Below are 19,292 nucleotides of genomic sequence, written 5' to 3' on the forward strand. Positions count from 1 at the left end.
TATCTAATATGCCCCGGGGCTGTCGCCCATACAGTAATTCAAAAGGGGAGAACCCCGTGGAGGCTTGAGGGACTTCCCGATAGGCAAAAAGGACGAGGGGGAGGAGCTGATCCCAGTTCCTTCCATCCTTGCTGTCCACCTTACGCAGCATTTGTTTGAGAGTTTGATTGAATCTCTCTACCAAACCGTTGGTTTGAGGATGATACACCGCGGTCTTTAAATGCTTTATTTTCAGTAACTTGGCAGTCTCCTTGAACGTCTCCGAGGTGAAAGGTGTCTCCTGGTCCGTCAAGACTTCCTTGGGGATACCCACGCACGCAAAGACCCCTAGTAATTCCCATGCGATGGCTTTAGAAGTGGCTGAGCGCAACGGAACAGCTTCGGGGTATTTGGTAGCATAATCCACAAGGACCAGGATGTACTTGCGTCCTCTGGCTGAGGGCTCTAGAGGTCCGACTAAATTGACCCCAATTCTATGGAAAGGAATGTCAATCAAGGGAATAGGAACGAGAGGAGCACGGTCCTTTCTAGGAATTTGTCGCAATTGACACTCCGGGCAGCAAGTGTAAAAGCGACGAACCTCCTCATTGATTCCCAGCCAGTAGAAACGGAGCTTGATCCGCTCCAGGGTTTTCTCGGTGCCCAGATGGCCACCTAGGAGCTGGGCGTGTGCTAACTCACAGACCTGCCGCCGGATGGTTCGCGGGATTAGCAGTAGCCTTCTCTCCTGCCCATCATGCTCAGCTACGCGATAAAGAAGGTCATTTTCCAACATAAAGTGAGGACCCTGTGGCATCGACTGGTTAGTATGCTGGCCATTGACAAGGACCACTGCATTTTTGGCAGACTTCAGGGAATCGTCACTCCACTGCTCCCTTTTTAAATGAAGCTGGCGTCTCTGTAAATTGAAACTGCAAAAGGGAGAGAGGGTCAGTGCCGACCTCAAGGGGTGTGGTTTCCTCCCGTTCCGCCGTGGGGTGCTGGTGGATGACGTCTCGGCATGCGACGGTCCGGGAGTTGCCACGTCACTCGGGGCGGCTGCTTCGTCTCTCTCTGCTGGCTGATTACACGGCATGGAGGCAGCTTGAGATGGCTCATCCCCGTCCATAACTAGGCCCAAGTTAACCCCAGGAGTGCTATGTTTCCCACCATTTTTAATATTAGACCAGTCCCACCCTAGTATCACCGGGTGCGGGAGTTTTGGAAGGACGGCCACGGCTAGTTTTTGTACCGATCCCCCATAACTGATGACACAACCGGCGGAGCTGTACCAACGGATTTCTCAGTGGACACAGGTTATACTGGTCTTAATCTTCAACCACTGTCGCGGCAGCACAAACCAGCGGGCAACAATGGAAATGTTGCTACCGGAATCGAATAAGGCTGTGGTCTTGTGTCCAATGACGATCACCACGGCAGTATGTGGGACCGCCAACCCATTAGCCAGAGCACACCAACCCTTCCTCGCCCTCCACCTGCATTCCTCTGTGCGTCCAAGCGGCTTGGGCACCCGCGGCTCTGTGGACACCGATACAAGCTCTGGGTTGTACGAGGTGTGGGGGGGGGGGGGGGGGCTTCTAGGTCTTGGGACGTACTCCGACGGAGTCTGACAAAGGGACGGTTCTGCTCCCTCAGATTGTGAGGCCGTCCTTTGTGTCTCCAGAAGCTCTATGAGCTCTGCCGAGTTCTTAAACTGCTTACCCCAGACCAGCTGGGTGAACCACGGGGAACCTCTTTTAGGAGCAGATAGCATACTACCTGCTCTATTACCTGGGAGGGCTTATTTTCATTTGGCCGTAGCCACTGCCCTACCTTTGCCCATAAGGACCAGGCTTGTTTCAGGATCGGCCGCTCTGGGTCCAACCTCTAGGTTTTTACCTTACTCACCTGCCAGTCTGGGGCACCCCTAGGTGGAAATCGGGGATCTGGTCTCACAGGGGGGCGGACACTCTCCTCCGAGAGAACATAATAAGCCCCATTTGCCTTCCCCCGCCGGGGTAGCCCAATTCTGTAAGCCCATCCCGCACACTCCCAGGCCTCTCCAGGTTGCCTAGTTAGGTGTGCCGGGAGCGGAGCTCTCACCAGGTCTCGCCGAACCACGGGACACCCTCCCCGTCTGAACACTCGGCACCCGGTACGCTCCCACATGGGTGCATTGCAGGTCCTGTCCCCTTCTCTTCTGGGACTTCTCCATCATGCCGACTACGCCAATGTCACAAACTCGAGACAGAGTCATATAAAGGTTTGGGGCAGCCACCCGTATAATTTGGTATCCTGGCTGCAAAGTTGCTTTCTTAAATTATACAGCACTGATGTGCATACAACCGAGTCCAAAACAAGACTGAGGGAATAGGGAAAAGGTGCAGGCTTCTAAAGGGGGAGACAGGAAGTGAGATCATAAGGATCGGGCTCATCGTCTTCAGTCATTGGTTCGAGCCCGGACGTGACATCACAGGGGCCGGAGCCGGCAAGGTCTCCTTCCATTGGCTCAGTATATATAGTGTATATTTATATATATATTCCATTGGCTCGGTCCCGGAAGTGACGTCAAGAGACACAGGTGGAAACTCCCGTGAATGGTGTACAGAGAAGGGAGAAAAAGAGTCGGTGCAGTCTGCCACATCCTGGTATGCCTCGGAACTGCCCTCACTCAAGCCCTTTAGCTGCCTCCCAAATTATATTATATATATATATATATATATATATATATATATACTAGCAAAATACCCGCGCTTCGCAGCGGTGAAGTACTGCTTTAAAATAATAAACTGAGGGAAAATGTACCAATTTTGGACCGGGCACATTTACCAACAGCATGTGAACAAAGAAGCATTCATCTTGATTGGGATGCACGGTGTACAGTCTGCCTATCGTAGTTTCTTTGAATATGCCAGGTTGTCCTTCGACTCGCTCTCCTCGTTTGCGTTGTTCAAATGATTTTCTACTCGCATTCCATGTGTAATACGTAGGCACTTCCGAATACAGCAGTGTTTTCGCAAACACGTCATTTTGACATAACGTAAAGAAAGCAGTTAACGTTGTAGTCGGTGGATTCAGGGCGATTTGTTGCACATTTGCAGCTGTGAAATAAATGCGTTGTCCATTTTCTAGATGTACTGCTAAGTGAACAACATCTGGACTTCGTTCATGTATGGGAAATGAAAGAATTCGCCATACAGCTTCATTGCTGCTTATTAGGGGTGTGACGAGACGCTTTTCCCACGAGACGAGACACGAGACTGGGTTCACGAGAACGAGACGAGACTTTTACACATTTTTTTTAAAGAAATCCTCAATGTTTAAATATATAGCAAAAATAGCCTTTTATTTAACTGAAAAACACAAAATGCAAAAAATGCATGTCCATTTTGAAATCAACTTTATGAAATAAAACTTCTATTTTGATGAATGATATGTAGTAATAACATGTAAACACTGCAAAATATTTTGCCACAAACTGACAGGCAATTAATTGCACAATAAAATTCCATCCATCCATCCGCTGAATCCGAACACAGGGTCACGAGGGTCTGCTGGAGCCAATTCCAGCCAACACAGGGCACAAGGCAGGAACCAGTCCCGGGCAGGGTGCCAACCCACCGCAGGACACACACACACACACACACACCCCAAGCACACACTAGGGACAATTTAGAATCGCCAATCCACCTAACCTGCATGTCTTTGGACTGTGGGAGGAAACCCACGCAGACACGGGGAGAACATGCAAACTCCACACAGGGAGGACCCGGGAAGCGAACCCAGGTCCCCAGATCACCCAACTGCGAGGCAGCAGCGCTACCCCACCATAAAATTAAATAGTATAAATAAAAATAAATAATAAACAACACAAATATCCCTTTACGTGCAATTAACCATAATTAGTGTAACTATCAAAGTAGTGCTGTCTTAAAACTCAGAGTGCAAAACAATGAACACAATTTTCTTAAGCATGGTTAAAGAGCTAAGACCTAGGTAATGAGGTAATGACCTATACAGAACAGCCTAAGATATGGTCATGTTCTTTTTTAAGAATATAAGCATGTCTACATTTTTTCACAAGAAATTCGGCATTGACAATGTCGCAGGTATCCAGTGTGTCAATGTTTCGGGCATTTTGGCTTATTTCTGGGCTGGTGAGCGCTGCTGCTATAGCAGCCTGCTGCTCCAGGTAACGAACCAGCATATCCAATGATGAATTCCATCGCGTGGTGACGTCCATTATTAATTTGTGCGGTGGCAGTTGTAACAGCTTCTGCTTAGACGTCAGTACCGCGGCAGCTGTCGAACTCCGGTGAAAAAAAGCAGTTACACGTCTCACCCGCCCGAGCAAACGAGCGACACGCGCAACACCGAGGCCAGCCTGTGTAGCGAGATTTATTGTGTGCGTGAAGCATTTGATGTGCGGCTCAAATCCTGCCTTGCGCACAGCCACATCCATATTACGCGCATTGTCTGTTACAATAGCGATGCAATGGTTTGGCTTTTTAAGACCCCACTGTGTGACAGCTTCTTGTAAAACTTCAGCGACGTTTGCCCCTGTGTGTGATTCAAAAAGTGGGCGCGTCTGCAGTACAAAATGTACCATTTCCCAATTACTGTTGATAATGTGGGCTGTAATTGTGATATAGCTCTGTGTACACCTAGAAGTCCAACCGTCAGTAGTTATGGCGATGGTTTCTGCCTCTTTCATAGCATGTACAACGTTTACCTTGCACTCCCTGTAGAGGGTCGGGACCACCGTGCGAGTAAAATGTGCGCGTGACGGGATGGCATACTTTGGTTCCAGTGTGTGGATGAGTCGCCGAAATCCCAGATTTTCCACCACAGAAAATGGTCTCATATCGGCTGCAATGAAAACGCCGATGTCTCTTGTTATTGCCGTGGCTCTTGCATTGGATGGTGGAAGTTTAGCTGCAAAGGCATTTGTTATGGTTGTTTGCCCTTTCATGCGAACTGAATTGCTTTCCGTTTTCTTCACAGGCGCAGCTTTTAGTAACGAGCTGTGGTTGTTTTCTAAATGCTTTTGCATAGTGCTTGTGTTAGCAGAGGTGTACGGTATTAATTTCTTACAGTGTTTGCAAATTGTCTTTGTCTTGTCTGTCATTTTTTCGCCGTTTCTTATTTCCACAAGGAATCCAAAATGTTGCCACACCAACGATTTAAATGTCGCGGGCGCATCTTCTATCCTTACTTCTCCCTCACACTCCATCATGCCAATAACGCAAGGATATCGTCATTGTTCTCGCGAGACCAGACGCAGATCACAAGACAAATCTGATCTCGCGAGATCTCGTCACACTACTATTGCTTTATGTATCTTCCAGCCTAATACTGTGCGATTTCATCGATATGTTTGACCCTATTCCTATCACTTCTTTCTGGTTGCACGCCAAAAACTGCCATGTCGATGCCTTTATTCACGTACAGTCGACCCTTGATATACGACCGGCTTGACATGCGAACAACTTGATTTACGACCAAAATTTTTATTTTGATTTACGACCAACATCTTGCGTTACGACCTGAATGCAGTCACGTGTATCCGCTCGCGCGATTGTAAACAAACAGAAACATTCCTATTAATGCGGCACTCATTCAATAAAATGTCAGGTTTGTAAACTCTCTTGGGACCTCCCCCAACTAGAAGACATGCCAAAGTCCAAACTCCGTATGGAAGATTGTTTATCTGTTGCTGGGGCAACAGCCTGCTTAAAGCTGTGCTGAGTCTCTCAGCCAAAGCAAACAGAAAAGATATCGATGGGTGATATGCATGTGATATCCCTCCCCGGCAATGGACAAGTAAGCTTCCACAGTCACGGCAATCGCGCTTCAGGACGCACTTCAGCATGTCGTTCCCATTGAGTGGAGAGGGTTAGGGGGGCGGGGGGGGGGGGGGGGGGTTATTGTCTCAGAAGAGTTCAGAAACAGTTCCTTGTATCATCGCAAGGAAATGCTGAGAAATCTTGTCAGAATAACTTGTAGGCAGGAAGAGATTAAAATTAACGCAAAAGAAGCTATTGAAATGATTGCAAATGCCTGAGCGCAAGTTAAAGAAAGCCTTTAAAAAGCCTTCAGTTTCATTATCATCCTCCTCCCTTCCTGCAGCCCAAAGATGTCAAATTAAATGGTGAGTACAGTATGAAATTGTTGTTTCTGGTAGGCTAGGCACTTTTTATTACTTTTTGGTTAGTACATTAGACAAATTATTGGTGTTTTGGTAAATTATGCACATTATACAACCCTTTTTTTATTATGAAAAGGTTAAGTAAGTGTTGCAGTGGGAGGTTCGGAACGCATTATGAGTATTTCCATTATTTCTTATGGGAAAAACAGTCTTGACTTACAACCAACTTGAGTTACAACCAGCCCTCGCGAACGAATTGAGTTCGTAAGTCAAGGGTCCACTGTACTTACAAATGTATTTGATCGAAACATTGAAATAGAATCGTAAAATATTTAGTATGGCGTGTGTTGCTTATACGTCCAACAGATGGCGCTGTGTTATCAAAAAAAGCATGTTTTTACCTGTCACAGGTGTGACATCTATATAATATGTATATAAAAACACGCGCGTATTCGAATGCAACGTTGTGTCAAAATTTCAAAGCAATCGGTGAAGAACTTTCGGAGATTAAAGGTTTTGAACAAACGAACATTTACATTTTTATTTATATAGATGTATATATTTATGTATATATATATTGTTTTGGCAGCCAAGCGCTTTTTTTCCAACCTAGAAGACGTCTCTTGAGATCCGTTTAATCGCCTCGTTGATTGCATGTCCTCCAAGGTAGTTTCAATCCCCATTTCCTGCACCGAGTCATCTCCCCTTTTATGAGTGACTGTGTTAGTCGCCGTACTTCGTACAGGTCTTTGAACGCACTGAATAGTTGAAACTGGTGTCGCCCGTTGGCTACTTTCAACAGGGAATGGAAGCAATTGTTGAGTAACAAAAATTATTTGTAAGTAATTTCGCATTGAAGAAATAGTAAAAACTTGATCACTTGGGTCAATACCTAAAGAAATACACACAGCAAATGCAATTGCGAAAACACCAGAATCTGTATGATTTAATTGTTGCTGTGCGTCTTCATAAACTATGGGAGGTTTGTAAGGAAACAAAGCATGCTGATCTGCTCCCATTTCATCTTACAGTACTCTACGACGGGAACTGATCTGATGTTCATACTAACCTGGCTTATGGCTCCGGGACGCTCACGCCTGAAATTACCAAGCGTTACTGTTTATAGCTGTGTATTGGAACATCCAAATCCTACTTCCTCCTCCTGCTGCTTGCTATCACTGCTCACCTACGCTACCACACCCGCCTGTCCTACCGGCTGCGTTGTGCTGTGCTGCTTCTACACTGCTATCAACTAAGTATCACTCACTTTTTTAGCGCTTTGAGTACTGAGAAAAGCGCTATATAAATGTAATGAATTATTATTATTATTTATTATTAAACACTAAAGTACAAAAACGAAGTAGAAAGTAACACTAAACCGCAACACCACCGGTAGCACCGGCACACCGCGTCTACTAAACACTAAGAAACACTAAAGGAAAAAATACTATTCAGTAAGTACCGCGTCTACTAAACAGTAAATCAGTAAAAGAGAAAGGACTAACCGCGTCAGCTCGGAGTGAAATGAAGTGAATGGGAGGGGAGATGATCACGTGACTCCAACACCTGCCTTAACTCTCCGTCCCTCCGCAAACAGACAAACACAGCCACACGGATGCCAACTCTCCTTTCGCACACCGCATCTACTAAACACTAAGTAGAAACACTAAAGGAAAAAATACTATTTAGTAAGCACCGCGTCTACTAAACAGTAAAGGAGAAAGGACCAAACACTATGGAAAAAGAACGACAAGACCGCGTCAATTGCGGAGCTCAGCTCGGAGCGAAATGAAGTGAATGGGAGGGGAGATGATCACGTGACTCCAACACCTACCTTAACTCTCCGTCCCTCCACAAACACACAAACACAGCCACACGGATGCCAACTCTCCTTTATAGATATAGATTAAACACTAAAGTACAAAAACGAAGTAGAAAGTAACACTAAACCGCAACACCGCCGGGAACACCGGCACACCGCATCTACTAAACACTAAGAAACACTAAAGGAAAAAATACTATTCAGTAAGTACCGCGTCTACTAAACAGTAAATCAGTAAAGGAGAAAGGACTAACCGCATCAGCTGTGGAGCTCAGCTCGGAGCGAAATGAAGTGAATGAAATCAGGTGAATGGGAGGGGAGATGATCACGTGACTCCCCCACCTGCCTTAACTCTCCATCCCTCCACAAACATAGTGACATGGATCCCAACTCTCCTTTCGCACAGCGCATCTACTAAACACTAAGTAGAAACACTAAAGGAAAAAATACTATTTAGTAAGCACCGCGTCTACTAAACAGTAAAGGAGAAAGGACCAAACACTATGGAAAAAGAACGGCAAGACGGCGTCAGCTGCGGAGCTCAGCTCAGAGCGAAATGAAGTGAATGGGAGGGGAGATGATCACGTGACTCCAACACCTACCTTAACTCTCCGTCCCTCCATAATCACAGCCACACGGATCCCAACTCTCCTTTATATATATATATATATATATATATATATATATATATATATACACACACACAAACATTTTTTCCAGCTAATAGCTAAGCAGTCCCCACCACTGGCTTTATTAAAAGGACACATTTTACTGTTGATGTCCGGCTTTTTTTTTTTTTTATTTAAAAACAATCCACTGTAACACTTTATCACCCAAATGACTTTCCCTAACTAGTGAACCCCTGATTCTTCTCCTTCCACTCCCAGTCTTTCATTCTTCCATTTCCATACCCTACTAAGCATTTAGAGAGCACACAACTTACTGTCATTAAGAACATAAGAAATCTGACCAAGAAGAGGAGAGACCGTTCAGTCCATCATGCTCATTTGTCAGCTAATAGCTAAGTAGTCCCAACATCTCATCCAGACACCTTTTAAAGGTTTCTCAAGGTTTCTGCTTCAACTTCACGTCTCGCTATTTTGTTCCAGAGGCCCACAAATCTTTGCAAACAGAAGTGCTTCCGGGCTTCAGTCCTAAATGCACTTCGCCAAAGTGGGACATTTTATATCGACAGGGGTCATCCAACATCCCCACACAAAAGCATCATAAAAGCAGTTTGGATTTTGGACATGTGTGTGTGTGTGTTTGTGGGTGGCTACAGCTAAACATAAAATGTATTTTCCCCAAAGTAGCTGAGTGGCACAGTGGATGTCAGTGTTCCCTGCTCTCATGATTTTGTGGAGTTCTTCTCCATGAACTTATGGGGTTCCTCCCAGAGCTGAAAACCTGCTAAGCTAAACAATGTCACGAGATTCACCCTTCTGTATGCAGACCTCCAGGCTATGGAAGTGTTCACCTCCCACTGACCTCGGCGACTGCCACATGTCTCTTGTCTCTTACAGGTTCAGAAAGTGATGCCAGCAGACACCTTCTACTTTACCATTCTGCGCAACCCAGTCACACTGGCGGAGTCCTCCTACACCTACAATACATTTCTGGTACCGTCCTTCCATCGTTCTGCCAGCTTTGTAAACTTTATTGCCAATCCCTGGAAGTACTACCAACCAAAGCTACAGAATAGCTACTTGGCTCGAAACCTGCTTTGGTTTGACTTTGGCTTTGACCACAATGCTAACTTCTCACTCCAGGAGGCCCAGATTGGGGTGGCAGAAATCCAGCAATCTTTTAGTCTCATCCTTCTAGCGGACTACTTTGATCAGTCAATGGTCCTCCTCCGGGATGCTCTCTGTTGGTCTCTGGATGACATGATCACGTTCAGGCTCAATTCCCGCAGTACTGTTGCTCGAAAGCACCTATCCCGAGCACAGGAAGATCAAGTAAAGCAGTGGAATGCTATGGACTGGTACTTATACCAACATTTCAATAAAACCTTCTGGCAAAGGGTGGAGAGTTTTGGGAAAAGTAGGATGGACCAGGAGGTTGCCAGCCTTCAGGCCCGGCGAAAGGAACTAGAGAACCTCTGTATTTTGCAGGTAAGGAATGGAGAACAAAACAAGTATGGCCAAGCCAGGATCCTGGGATACGATCTGAATTTAAACCTCAGCCTTCCAGACAAAGAACGTTGCTTGCGGATGATCCTGACCGAACTTCAGTATACAGATTTGCTGGACAAAAAACAGTTTCCAAGGACAGGAAGTGTGCCAAAGCAACTTGTAGCCAAAAGGAGTTGGCAGGCTCCAATTCAAGGTTTAGGAGTCAATAAAAGGAGCCATGTCATCTGGCCACTGGGCAGGTTCAAGAAGAAGCTCCTTAGAGGCCAAGGACAGCACACTCCTCATTAGTACTGATGTATCCTGAGCAGACGGCCTATTATTTGAACTTGCTGTAAGTGCAAGTTGTAGGTGTCCCCTAATAGAACATTAAAAGATCTTGGTCCACTCCTGGTTGCCTTTACTAGATTTTGCTGTCTTGTCATGGAGCATTTTATAGTCCTCCATTCTGGGAAGTGGGTGCCATCTCCCTATTGCCATTGACGTATCCAAATCCTTTGGTTGAGGGAGGTACCTAAGTGATGTCACCCTTCAGGTCGAATTCTGGGGGATCTCTCCATCTCAGGAAGAAAGTTATCGGAGAAAGACTGAAGTGTTCCGAAACTTTTGACTGGTAAGCATAATGTTTGGACATCGTCTATAACACTTCAGATGATGGTGTAACACGGTCTGTTCCAACTCTACTTTACGACAGACAGAAGGTTTTAAAGTAATCAACAGAGGTTGGGACTCCTGTGCAAATTGTTGGCTTCACCTTGCAAGGTGTCATTTACTTTAACTGCTGAAGAACATGTGTAGGGTGTAACCTACCTGTTAGTTGCCCTGAAGAGGGCCCATTTTCAATATTGTGAAATTTCCATTTTTTATGTTTTTGCTAACCTAAACTTTAAATTTAACCCCCTGGCATGTTACTGCTTACCTTTTCACCATTTTAGGTCATTCATTGCATTTGAAAAACTGAGGTGTTCTAAAACATTTGACCAGTAGGGTAAGGCTTCGAGAAAGACCCAAAAACTAGGCCAGGACCTTCACTGACTAGGCCTCATCCCAGGAAGCCTGACACCAAACTCTCTCTCAAACACTTTGGCCTACACAAACTTAAAAGAGGGTTCAAACTATTATCCATCCATCCATTATCCAACCCGCTATATCCTAACTACAGGGTCACGGGGGTCTGCTGGAGCCAATCCCAGCCAACACAGGGCGCAAGGCAGGAAACAAACCCCGGGCAGGGCGAAAGCCCACCGCAGAGCACGCACACAAACACACCCACACACCACGCACACACTAGTGGCAATGCACCTAACCTGCATGTCTTTGGACTGTGGGAGGAAACTGGAGTACCCGGAGGAAACCCACACAGACACGGGGAGAACAAGCAAACTCCACACATGGAGGACCCGGAAGGCGAACCTGGGTCTCCTAACTGCAAGGCAGCAACGCTACCCACTGCACCACCGTGCCGCCCGCTCAAACTATTATAATTTAAAAAATACCTTTAAGTCTTCAAAATGCAGAAAAATCCCCTTCAAGGGAGAGGATATCCCACAAAACCTCTGAATCAAATGAAAAGGGGTAGAAAAATCATTATGCAGGAACTAAGGATCTACGCCAGTATCCAGAAGGTTACCGGTTTGAATCATGCTACTGCCAGAAGGGATACTACTCCGTTGGGCCGTTGAGCAAAGTCTTTAACCTGCACTTGCTCCAGGGGTGCTTTAAAATAGCTGACCCTTCTGTCTCGCTTAAAACTGTCCAAAATGTTTCCAGGGCAAGATCCAACCTGCGAACGCTGCCACCAAGCTCCTGCCTCATTGGGTCACATGTTTTGGGTCTGCACCAAACTAACATCATTTTGGACCAAAATTTTTAAATGCCTTTAAGACAGCCTTGGGGGTCACAGTCCCTCCTAACCCATTAACAGCTGTGTTTGGTGTTCTTCCAGACGGACTTGAAGTGGAGAAGGACAAGCAAACGGTGATTGCATTCACAAAACTTTTGGCACGCAGACTTATTTTGTTAAATTGGAAGAATCCTAACTCTCCTCTGGTAAGTCAGTGGGAAACCAATGTTTTATATTCTTTGAAATTGGAAAAAATCAAATTTTCAGTTAGCGGATCTGTACAGAATTTTTTCAAAACCTGGCAGGATCTGATCAATATTATTTTAGAATAAGAGACATAACTATTACCGCATTTAATTCCCTTCTCCATTTTTCATTTACCTATATATATTTCTTCCTTTCTTTTGTTTATTGTTGCCTTATTAAAAAGCCCTAAGCAATTCTCCTTTGGCTAAGCTCTTCTTCTCAGGGGTGGGGTTTGATTTGTCTTCAATATTTTTTTTGTTATAAATTGATCTATTTGTATGGAATGATTACAATAAAATTAATAAATAAAATTTTAAAAAAAATGTAATAAAATAGCTGACCCTGCCCTCTGACCCCTAAGGGTACGCGGAAACTACATTTCGTTGTACCTGTACAATGATAATATCATTGAAAGTCAGTACAGATATAAACCATTGGCGCATATTTTTAGGAAGTCACTGCACACTGGGGAGATTCTGAAGGACTGGAAAATGGCAAATATTATCTTGTTATATAAAAAGAGTGAGCGGGCAGATCCAAACCACTATAGGCCAGTAAGCTTAACATGCATCACAGGAAAATTAATGGAAGAAATTATTAAGGACAGGAGTTTTACTGAACAGTCAGCATGGGTACAGAAGAGAGAGGCCATGTTTGACTAAATGATCTGATCAAAGTGGAGCTTATGATATTATTTATCTGGACTTTCAGAAAGCATTTGATGAGGTGCCACATGAGAGAGTGGGCATCAAACTAAAAGAAGTGGCAGTTCAGGATGTGGTGGGTACAGAATTGGCTCAGACACCGGAAGCAGAGGGTGATGAGGTTGTGAGGAACCAAATCAGAATTGGCTGATGTTAAGAGTGGCGTCCAGCAGGGGGCAGTGTGGGGGCCGCTGCTGTTTTTAATATATAGAAATGATTTAGATAGGAATATAAGTAACAAGCTGAATAAGTCTGCATATGATACCGAGATAGGTGGACTGGCAGATAATTTGGAATCCGTTAAATCATCACAGAGGGACTTGGACAGCAGACAGGCTTGAGTAGATTTGTGGCAGATGAACTTTAACGTCAATAAATGTAAACAATAACATGAAGGAAGTGAAAATGTGAGGTTGGAAAACACAATGGGGGCTCTGAGAGTCCACCATATGAGAAAGATTTAGGTGTCTTAGTGGACTCTATGCCACCAAATCCCAGACAGTGTTCAGAAGCCATTAAGAAGGCTAACAAGAATGCCAGGTTATATAGCGCCATGATGTGTGGAGTACAAGTCACAGGAGGTTCTGCTCAAGCTTTATAACACACTGGTGAGGCCTCATCTGGAGTCCTGGGTGCAAAAAGAACATAGCAGCACTAGAAAAGGTCCAGAGGAGAGTGACTAGGCTGATTCGGGGCTACAGTGGATGAACAAAGAGGAATGACAGTAGCAGCCGAGTCTTAAGGAGATTAAGAGGAGACCTGACTGAAGTGTTTAGAATTATGAAGGGAATTAGTCCAGTGGATCAAGACGGTGACTTTAAAATTAGTTCATCAAGAACACGGGGACACAGTGGGAAAGTTGTTAAGGGGAAATTTCACACAAACATTATGTAAAAAAAAAAAAAAAAAACTTCCTAGAGAACAATAGACACGCAGAATAAGAGACCAAGTAGTGTGTTATTAATCATTAGGAAGAGTTTATTTAACTTAAACTAAAGAAGAACAAAAAATGGCAAAAAAAGAGAATAAAAATAACAAAGGAAAAAGAAAGAGAGTTACCTGGAAAGAGTCCAAATCCAAATATACTGCAAATGTCCACAAAAACAGAAGCAAAAATCCAAAAAATCAGAATACGTCCAAACGGAACTCACAAAAAGAAACAACTGCACTCTGCCATTTCAATGAACCAATGAAGGAGCAGCTCCCCAGGTGCATATAAAAGTAGAGGGCGGTCCTTCAGATAACTGTTAGAGATGGCCCCGCTTCTTGGGAGTTCTACACACAAAACACAAGGAACAAAATCACATTTAAATACATAATATAAAAATCTCAAATAAGAAATAGATGTAACGTTATTAACAGAAATTACATTGAAATGGAAAAAAGTGCTTGAAAAATAATAATAAAAAAAAAAAACAAAGAAAATAGATGGTGAACGTGTGTGTAACATGACATGAGCCATCTAGTCAAGTCTGTACAGTTTGGTTGGTCACTTCATGGTAATCGCTTATCTCAATTAGCTGATCCCAATTAGTATGTGGAGTCTTGCTGAGTGCCCAACCCCCTGTGTGTGTCCCCAGGTTTCTATGTGCAGATCTGTCAATGATGGTAACTCCAACTCAGAGTATTTTTGAGCACTGGCCATTATGTGCAGATCTCTTGCACTGTAAACAGTTTGAATGTCAGCAGTCAGTATTAGCTGATTTCTGGGTGGTCTATTAGGTTGCTTCAGTTTGATTAGTTAATTGCTTTTTCGTATATGAAATATACAGTAGGTTAAGTATTGCAAACATCCAAAAATTCGATGTCGAGATTTTGATGAATGTGAACGTTTTAGACCTCCCTGTCTTTCTCGTATACGAAGTATAGGAAAAGTATTGTAGTCCTCGAAAATTTAAATTTCGAGAATTCAATGAATTTCGACGTTTTAGACCTCCTTGACTTTCTCGTATAGGAAAATTATTGTAATCCTCGAAAAATTTAATTTCGATATTTTGATGAATTTCCACGTTTTAGACCTCCATGACTTTCTCATATACGAAGTACAGTAATCCCTCCTCCATCACAGGGGTTGCGTTCCAGAGCCACCCGCGAAATAAGAAAATCCGCGAAGTAGAAACCATATGTTTATATGGTTATTTTTATATTGTCATGCTTGGGTCACAGATTTGCGCAGAAACACAGGAGGTTGTAGAGAGACAGGAACGTTATTCAAACACTGCAAACAAACATTTGTCTCTTTTTCAAAAGTTTAAACTGTGCTCCATGACAAGACAGAGATGACAGTTCCGTCTCACAATTAAAAGAATGCAAACATATTTTCCTCTTCAAAGGAGTGCGTGTCAGGAGCAGAGTCTGTCAGAAAGGCAGAGGAAAGCAAACAAATCAATAGGGCTGTTTGCTTTTAAGTATGTGAAGCACCGCAGCACAAAGCTGTTGAAGGCGGCAGCTCACACCCCCTCCGTCAGGAGCAGAGAGAGAGAGAGACAGATAAAAAAATCAATACGTGCCCTTCGTGCTTTTAAGTATGTGAAGCACCGTGCAGCATGTCTCTTCACGAAGCAGCTGCACAGAAGGTAGCCAACGTGAAGATAATCTTTCAGCATTTTTAGACGAGCGTTCGTATCGTCTAGGTGTGCGAACAGCCCCCCTGCTCAATCCCCCTACGTCAGGATCAGAGAAAGTCAGTGCAAGAGAGAGAGAGAGCGAGAGAGAAAAGTAAGCTGGGTAGCTTCTCAGCCATCTGCCAATAGCGTCCCTTGTATGAAATCAACTGGGCAAACCAACTGAGGAAGCATGTACCAGAAATTAAAAGACCCATTGTCCGCAGAAATCTGCGAACCAGCAAAAAATCCACGATATATATTTAAATATGCTTACATATAAAATCCGCGATGGAATGAAGCCGTGAAAGGCGAAGCGCGATATAGCGAGGGATCACTGTATAGGGAAAGTATTGGAATCCTCCAAAAATTACATTTTTACATATTTATGAATCTCAACGTTTAAGACCTCTCGGAGTCCAAAAATGCCTTTTTTGGAATTATGTCTGTGTGTGTGTAATCACGATAACTTGAGTACGCTTTCACTTCGGTCAACTAAATTTTGCATACAAGTGCTAGGTACAAAAAGTAGATTTCTATCAACCTTTGAGCTATTTCTGCTAATCAGAAGTGATACTTTACCTTTAATTCATGCAGCTGCAGAGTTCGATTTATTCAATTTTACTTTTATAATAATTGTTCAAGATATAATCAATTTGATTTGATTTGTTGTTGATAGTTCTTTAATGAATAGAATATAAAAATATAATCATTGTCTTGCAGTTTATTTTTCAAATATCCATCCCCATATCTGAGTATACGAGAGTCTGGGGGAGACCACTCCTGATTTTTTGTAATAATTGTAATGTAGATTCAGTATAGATATCGGTACACCATCAGATTGAATTGTTTGCTAAGTGAATATAAACAGTTACATGGAAAAAAAATCTGATTTAAGCCAAAAATTGGAATCGAGTCACTTTTTGACTGCAGTCTGATCGTTACTTGGAGCAACACAGAGATTTGAACGCCGCCAGTACGGACCTCCCAACTCCTTTTTCTCATTGTGACTTTTATCTACCATTGCTACAGGATTATTATTAGTTGCCATTGACTCAAGTTCGAGTTCCTAGCAACTTGATGAATGGAAGATCTAAAAAGAAGTCGGTTTTGTGCTACTCTGGCGAGGTTCTCCAGTGTTATCGCCATGGTCATCATCAAACGTGTCCTGCCAACTGGTTCTCTTTGTAGCGGGGCTACATAGTTATAGTGTTGTCAAATGTTAGTACTAAGTGCGTCGTTTCCATCGTCCTGTTTGCTGTTTATGTGTGTGTCAGTGAATGCCGTCCCCGTAAAGGGGGACAGATGATGTAAGGAGACCGCAGCCCCAAACCTGGAAAACACCTGTTCACTAACAATTACATCCGTCACAGGACTATTTAAGCAATCAGGAGGGAATAGCCAGGGGAGAAAGGAGAGGAGAGAGAAGGAGACTTTCATTTTCACGACCACGAACCATCTGTACCTGCTGTATTCCGCATCGCACATTTGCATCCAGTTTGTTTTTCATTCCGCTGGACTTACTCCAATACCCTCATCATGAAAGACTCCGGGGTTGGACTTCATCATCCACCACACGCCAAGGATTCACGGGGAGGCTGTTCCATTTTGTTCCGGGAAATACAAACACTCCACATATCGGTTAACCAGTCATCTGCAATCAGGACAATTGTTACTCGGACTCAAGTTCATGACCATTCATTTCCGTATCTCATTCATTTTTGTTATTCGTTACAAGGGCAAGGGAGGGTTTATTGTGTATATATGTATATGGTGTTGTCACATTGTTGCTTTGGTGGAGGGACATACATATTTATTTATTTTGCTATTTTTCTTGTTATTGTTTCATTTAGTATAATTAATCACCTGTTTTACATATCTGTTTTTGGCGTGCTTGATTAAACTGTCGATTGTGGGGAAAATTTTCATTTGTTAAGAGGTACGGCTTGTTATTTAGATTCAGCTCAGTAGTTTATCCAGGCCACAGGTCTTGGAGGTGTAGCTACCGGCCAGGTAAGGGGTCGGCCACTACATCTTCACCGGGTTCCTTCAATCTTCCCAAACATGATGTCCTTCTCCAGAGATCTCTCTCTTCAGACGATGTGACCAAAATAAGACAGTTGTACCTTTATCATTTGGGCTTCAAGCGACATAGCCAATTTGATCTCTTCCGAAAATCGATTCGTTAGTTCTTCTGGTGGTCCACGACACGCATTGAATCCTTCTGCCGCAAATGAGTCAATCGTCTTTCTGTCTCGTTAGTTCAGTGTCCAGCTTCTGCATCCGTAATTGACCAATGAGATGAGTGTGTGGATGAGTCTGATCCTCGTTTTGAGTGCGATTTCCTTGCCTTTGATTACTTTCTCCAGAACCTTCATTGTAGAGCGACCAAGTGCTGTTCTGTGGAGTATTTTATCACTGCTAGTTGCTTCCATGTCTACGAAAGATCCCAGGAGACTGAAACTCTTTACAACTTCAATTCTGTTGCCTTCAATCTCAAAATAGCCATCATTTTCCAGATGTTCCTAATCTTTGTCTTGTTTTTGTTCAGTTCTAATCCTGTGTTATGACTTTTGGCTTTGACTCTTCTCAGTAGGTACAGCACGTCTTCTTTATTATTGCTGAGGAGCGTTGTGTCATCTGCACAGTGCAGGTTGTTTACATTATGGCCGCCAACTTTAAAACCAACGCTCTCATTTTCCAAATGTGTATTTCAGAATTTCAGCTTTGCCATAGGTGTTCAACAGGTCAGTTGACAAGTTGTCACCTTATCCGCTACCGGATTAAGGGGGACGGATTCCCCACTGATCCCCAAAGCCAGCACCTACACTATATTGCCAAAAGTACTGGGGGACCCCCCCCCCCCTCCAAATCATTGAATTCAGGTGTTCCAGTCACTTCCATGGCCACAGGTGTATAAACTTGAGCCCCTCGGCATGCAGGCTGCTCCTACAAACATTTGTGAAAGAAAAGGTGGCTCTTGGGAGCTCAGTGAATTCAAGCCTGCTACCCTGACAGGATGCCACCTGTGCAATAAGTCCATATATGACATGTCCTCGCTACTAAATATTCCACCGTCAACTATATTATAACAAAGTGGAAGCAATTCTGAACAACAGCAACTCAGCCATGAAGTGGTAGGTCACGTCAAATCACAGAGCGGGGTCAGCGCATTGTGACGATGAGAGTTCCGCTCCATGCTCCCATCTTGCTTCTGGGAGCCCTTGAACCCGACACCGTCGGTAATGTCACCGACGAGCTAGGCAGTGAGGCACAACAATGAAGCAAGGGGATGGTGCAAAACGTGCAAAGTGCTTTGATTAAAACAGCAAAAAACCAAAACAAAGTGTCCAAATAAATAGTGCAGTGCTTCAAAGTTAATAAACAAATAATCCAATAAAAATGAGTGAACAGTGGAGGTTAAAAACACAATAGAAGAAAATCCTTTAAAAACCCGAGGTTAAAATAATGCCTTCTTTCTACTGGCGACTCCCCTGCTTCTCCCGTCCAGGCTATGCACCAGGGTAGTCACCCTACCTGCAGCTGACCTTCTCTCTACTGCCTTCTTCTGGTCTGTTCACCTCACCGATCCCTGGCTCCGGTAGGCTTCACCAGAACGTGAATCCCAATTAATTTTACTGAATCAGCCCGCAATCTAGGAGTTATCTTTGAGTCTAGCATGTCATTTAAAGCGCATATTACAAAGTTGTCCAAAACATGCTTCTTCCGTCTTAAAATTGTTAGGGAATTAAGGCGCTTTCTAAATAAACAGGATTCTGGGAAATTAATTCATGCATTTATCTCTAGTAGGATTG

At 43.8% G+C, this 19,292-nt stretch overlaps 1 protein-coding gene across 1 annotated transcript in view; it reads left to right on the forward strand.

The window, feature by feature from the left end:
* The window catches only part of LOC114644359 (galactose-3-O-sulfotransferase 2-like), a 32,449-nt gene extending 22,077 nt beyond the window's left edge, over positions 1-10,372 (forward strand). The window contains exon 4 of the mRNA XM_028792496.2: positions 9,473-10,372. Coding sequence (XP_028648329.2) covers positions 9,473-10,372 — 900 coding nt within the window. The remainder of the gene's footprint in view (positions 1-9,472) is intronic.
* Positions 10,373-19,292: the final 8,920 nt, after the last annotated feature.

The sequence above is a fragment of the Erpetoichthys calabaricus genome, chromosome 5 (genome assembly GCF_900747795.2).
Source record: "Erpetoichthys calabaricus chromosome 5, fErpCal1.3, whole genome shotgun sequence".
NCBI lineage: Eukaryota > Metazoa > Chordata > Cladistia > Polypteriformes > Polypteridae > Erpetoichthys > Erpetoichthys calabaricus.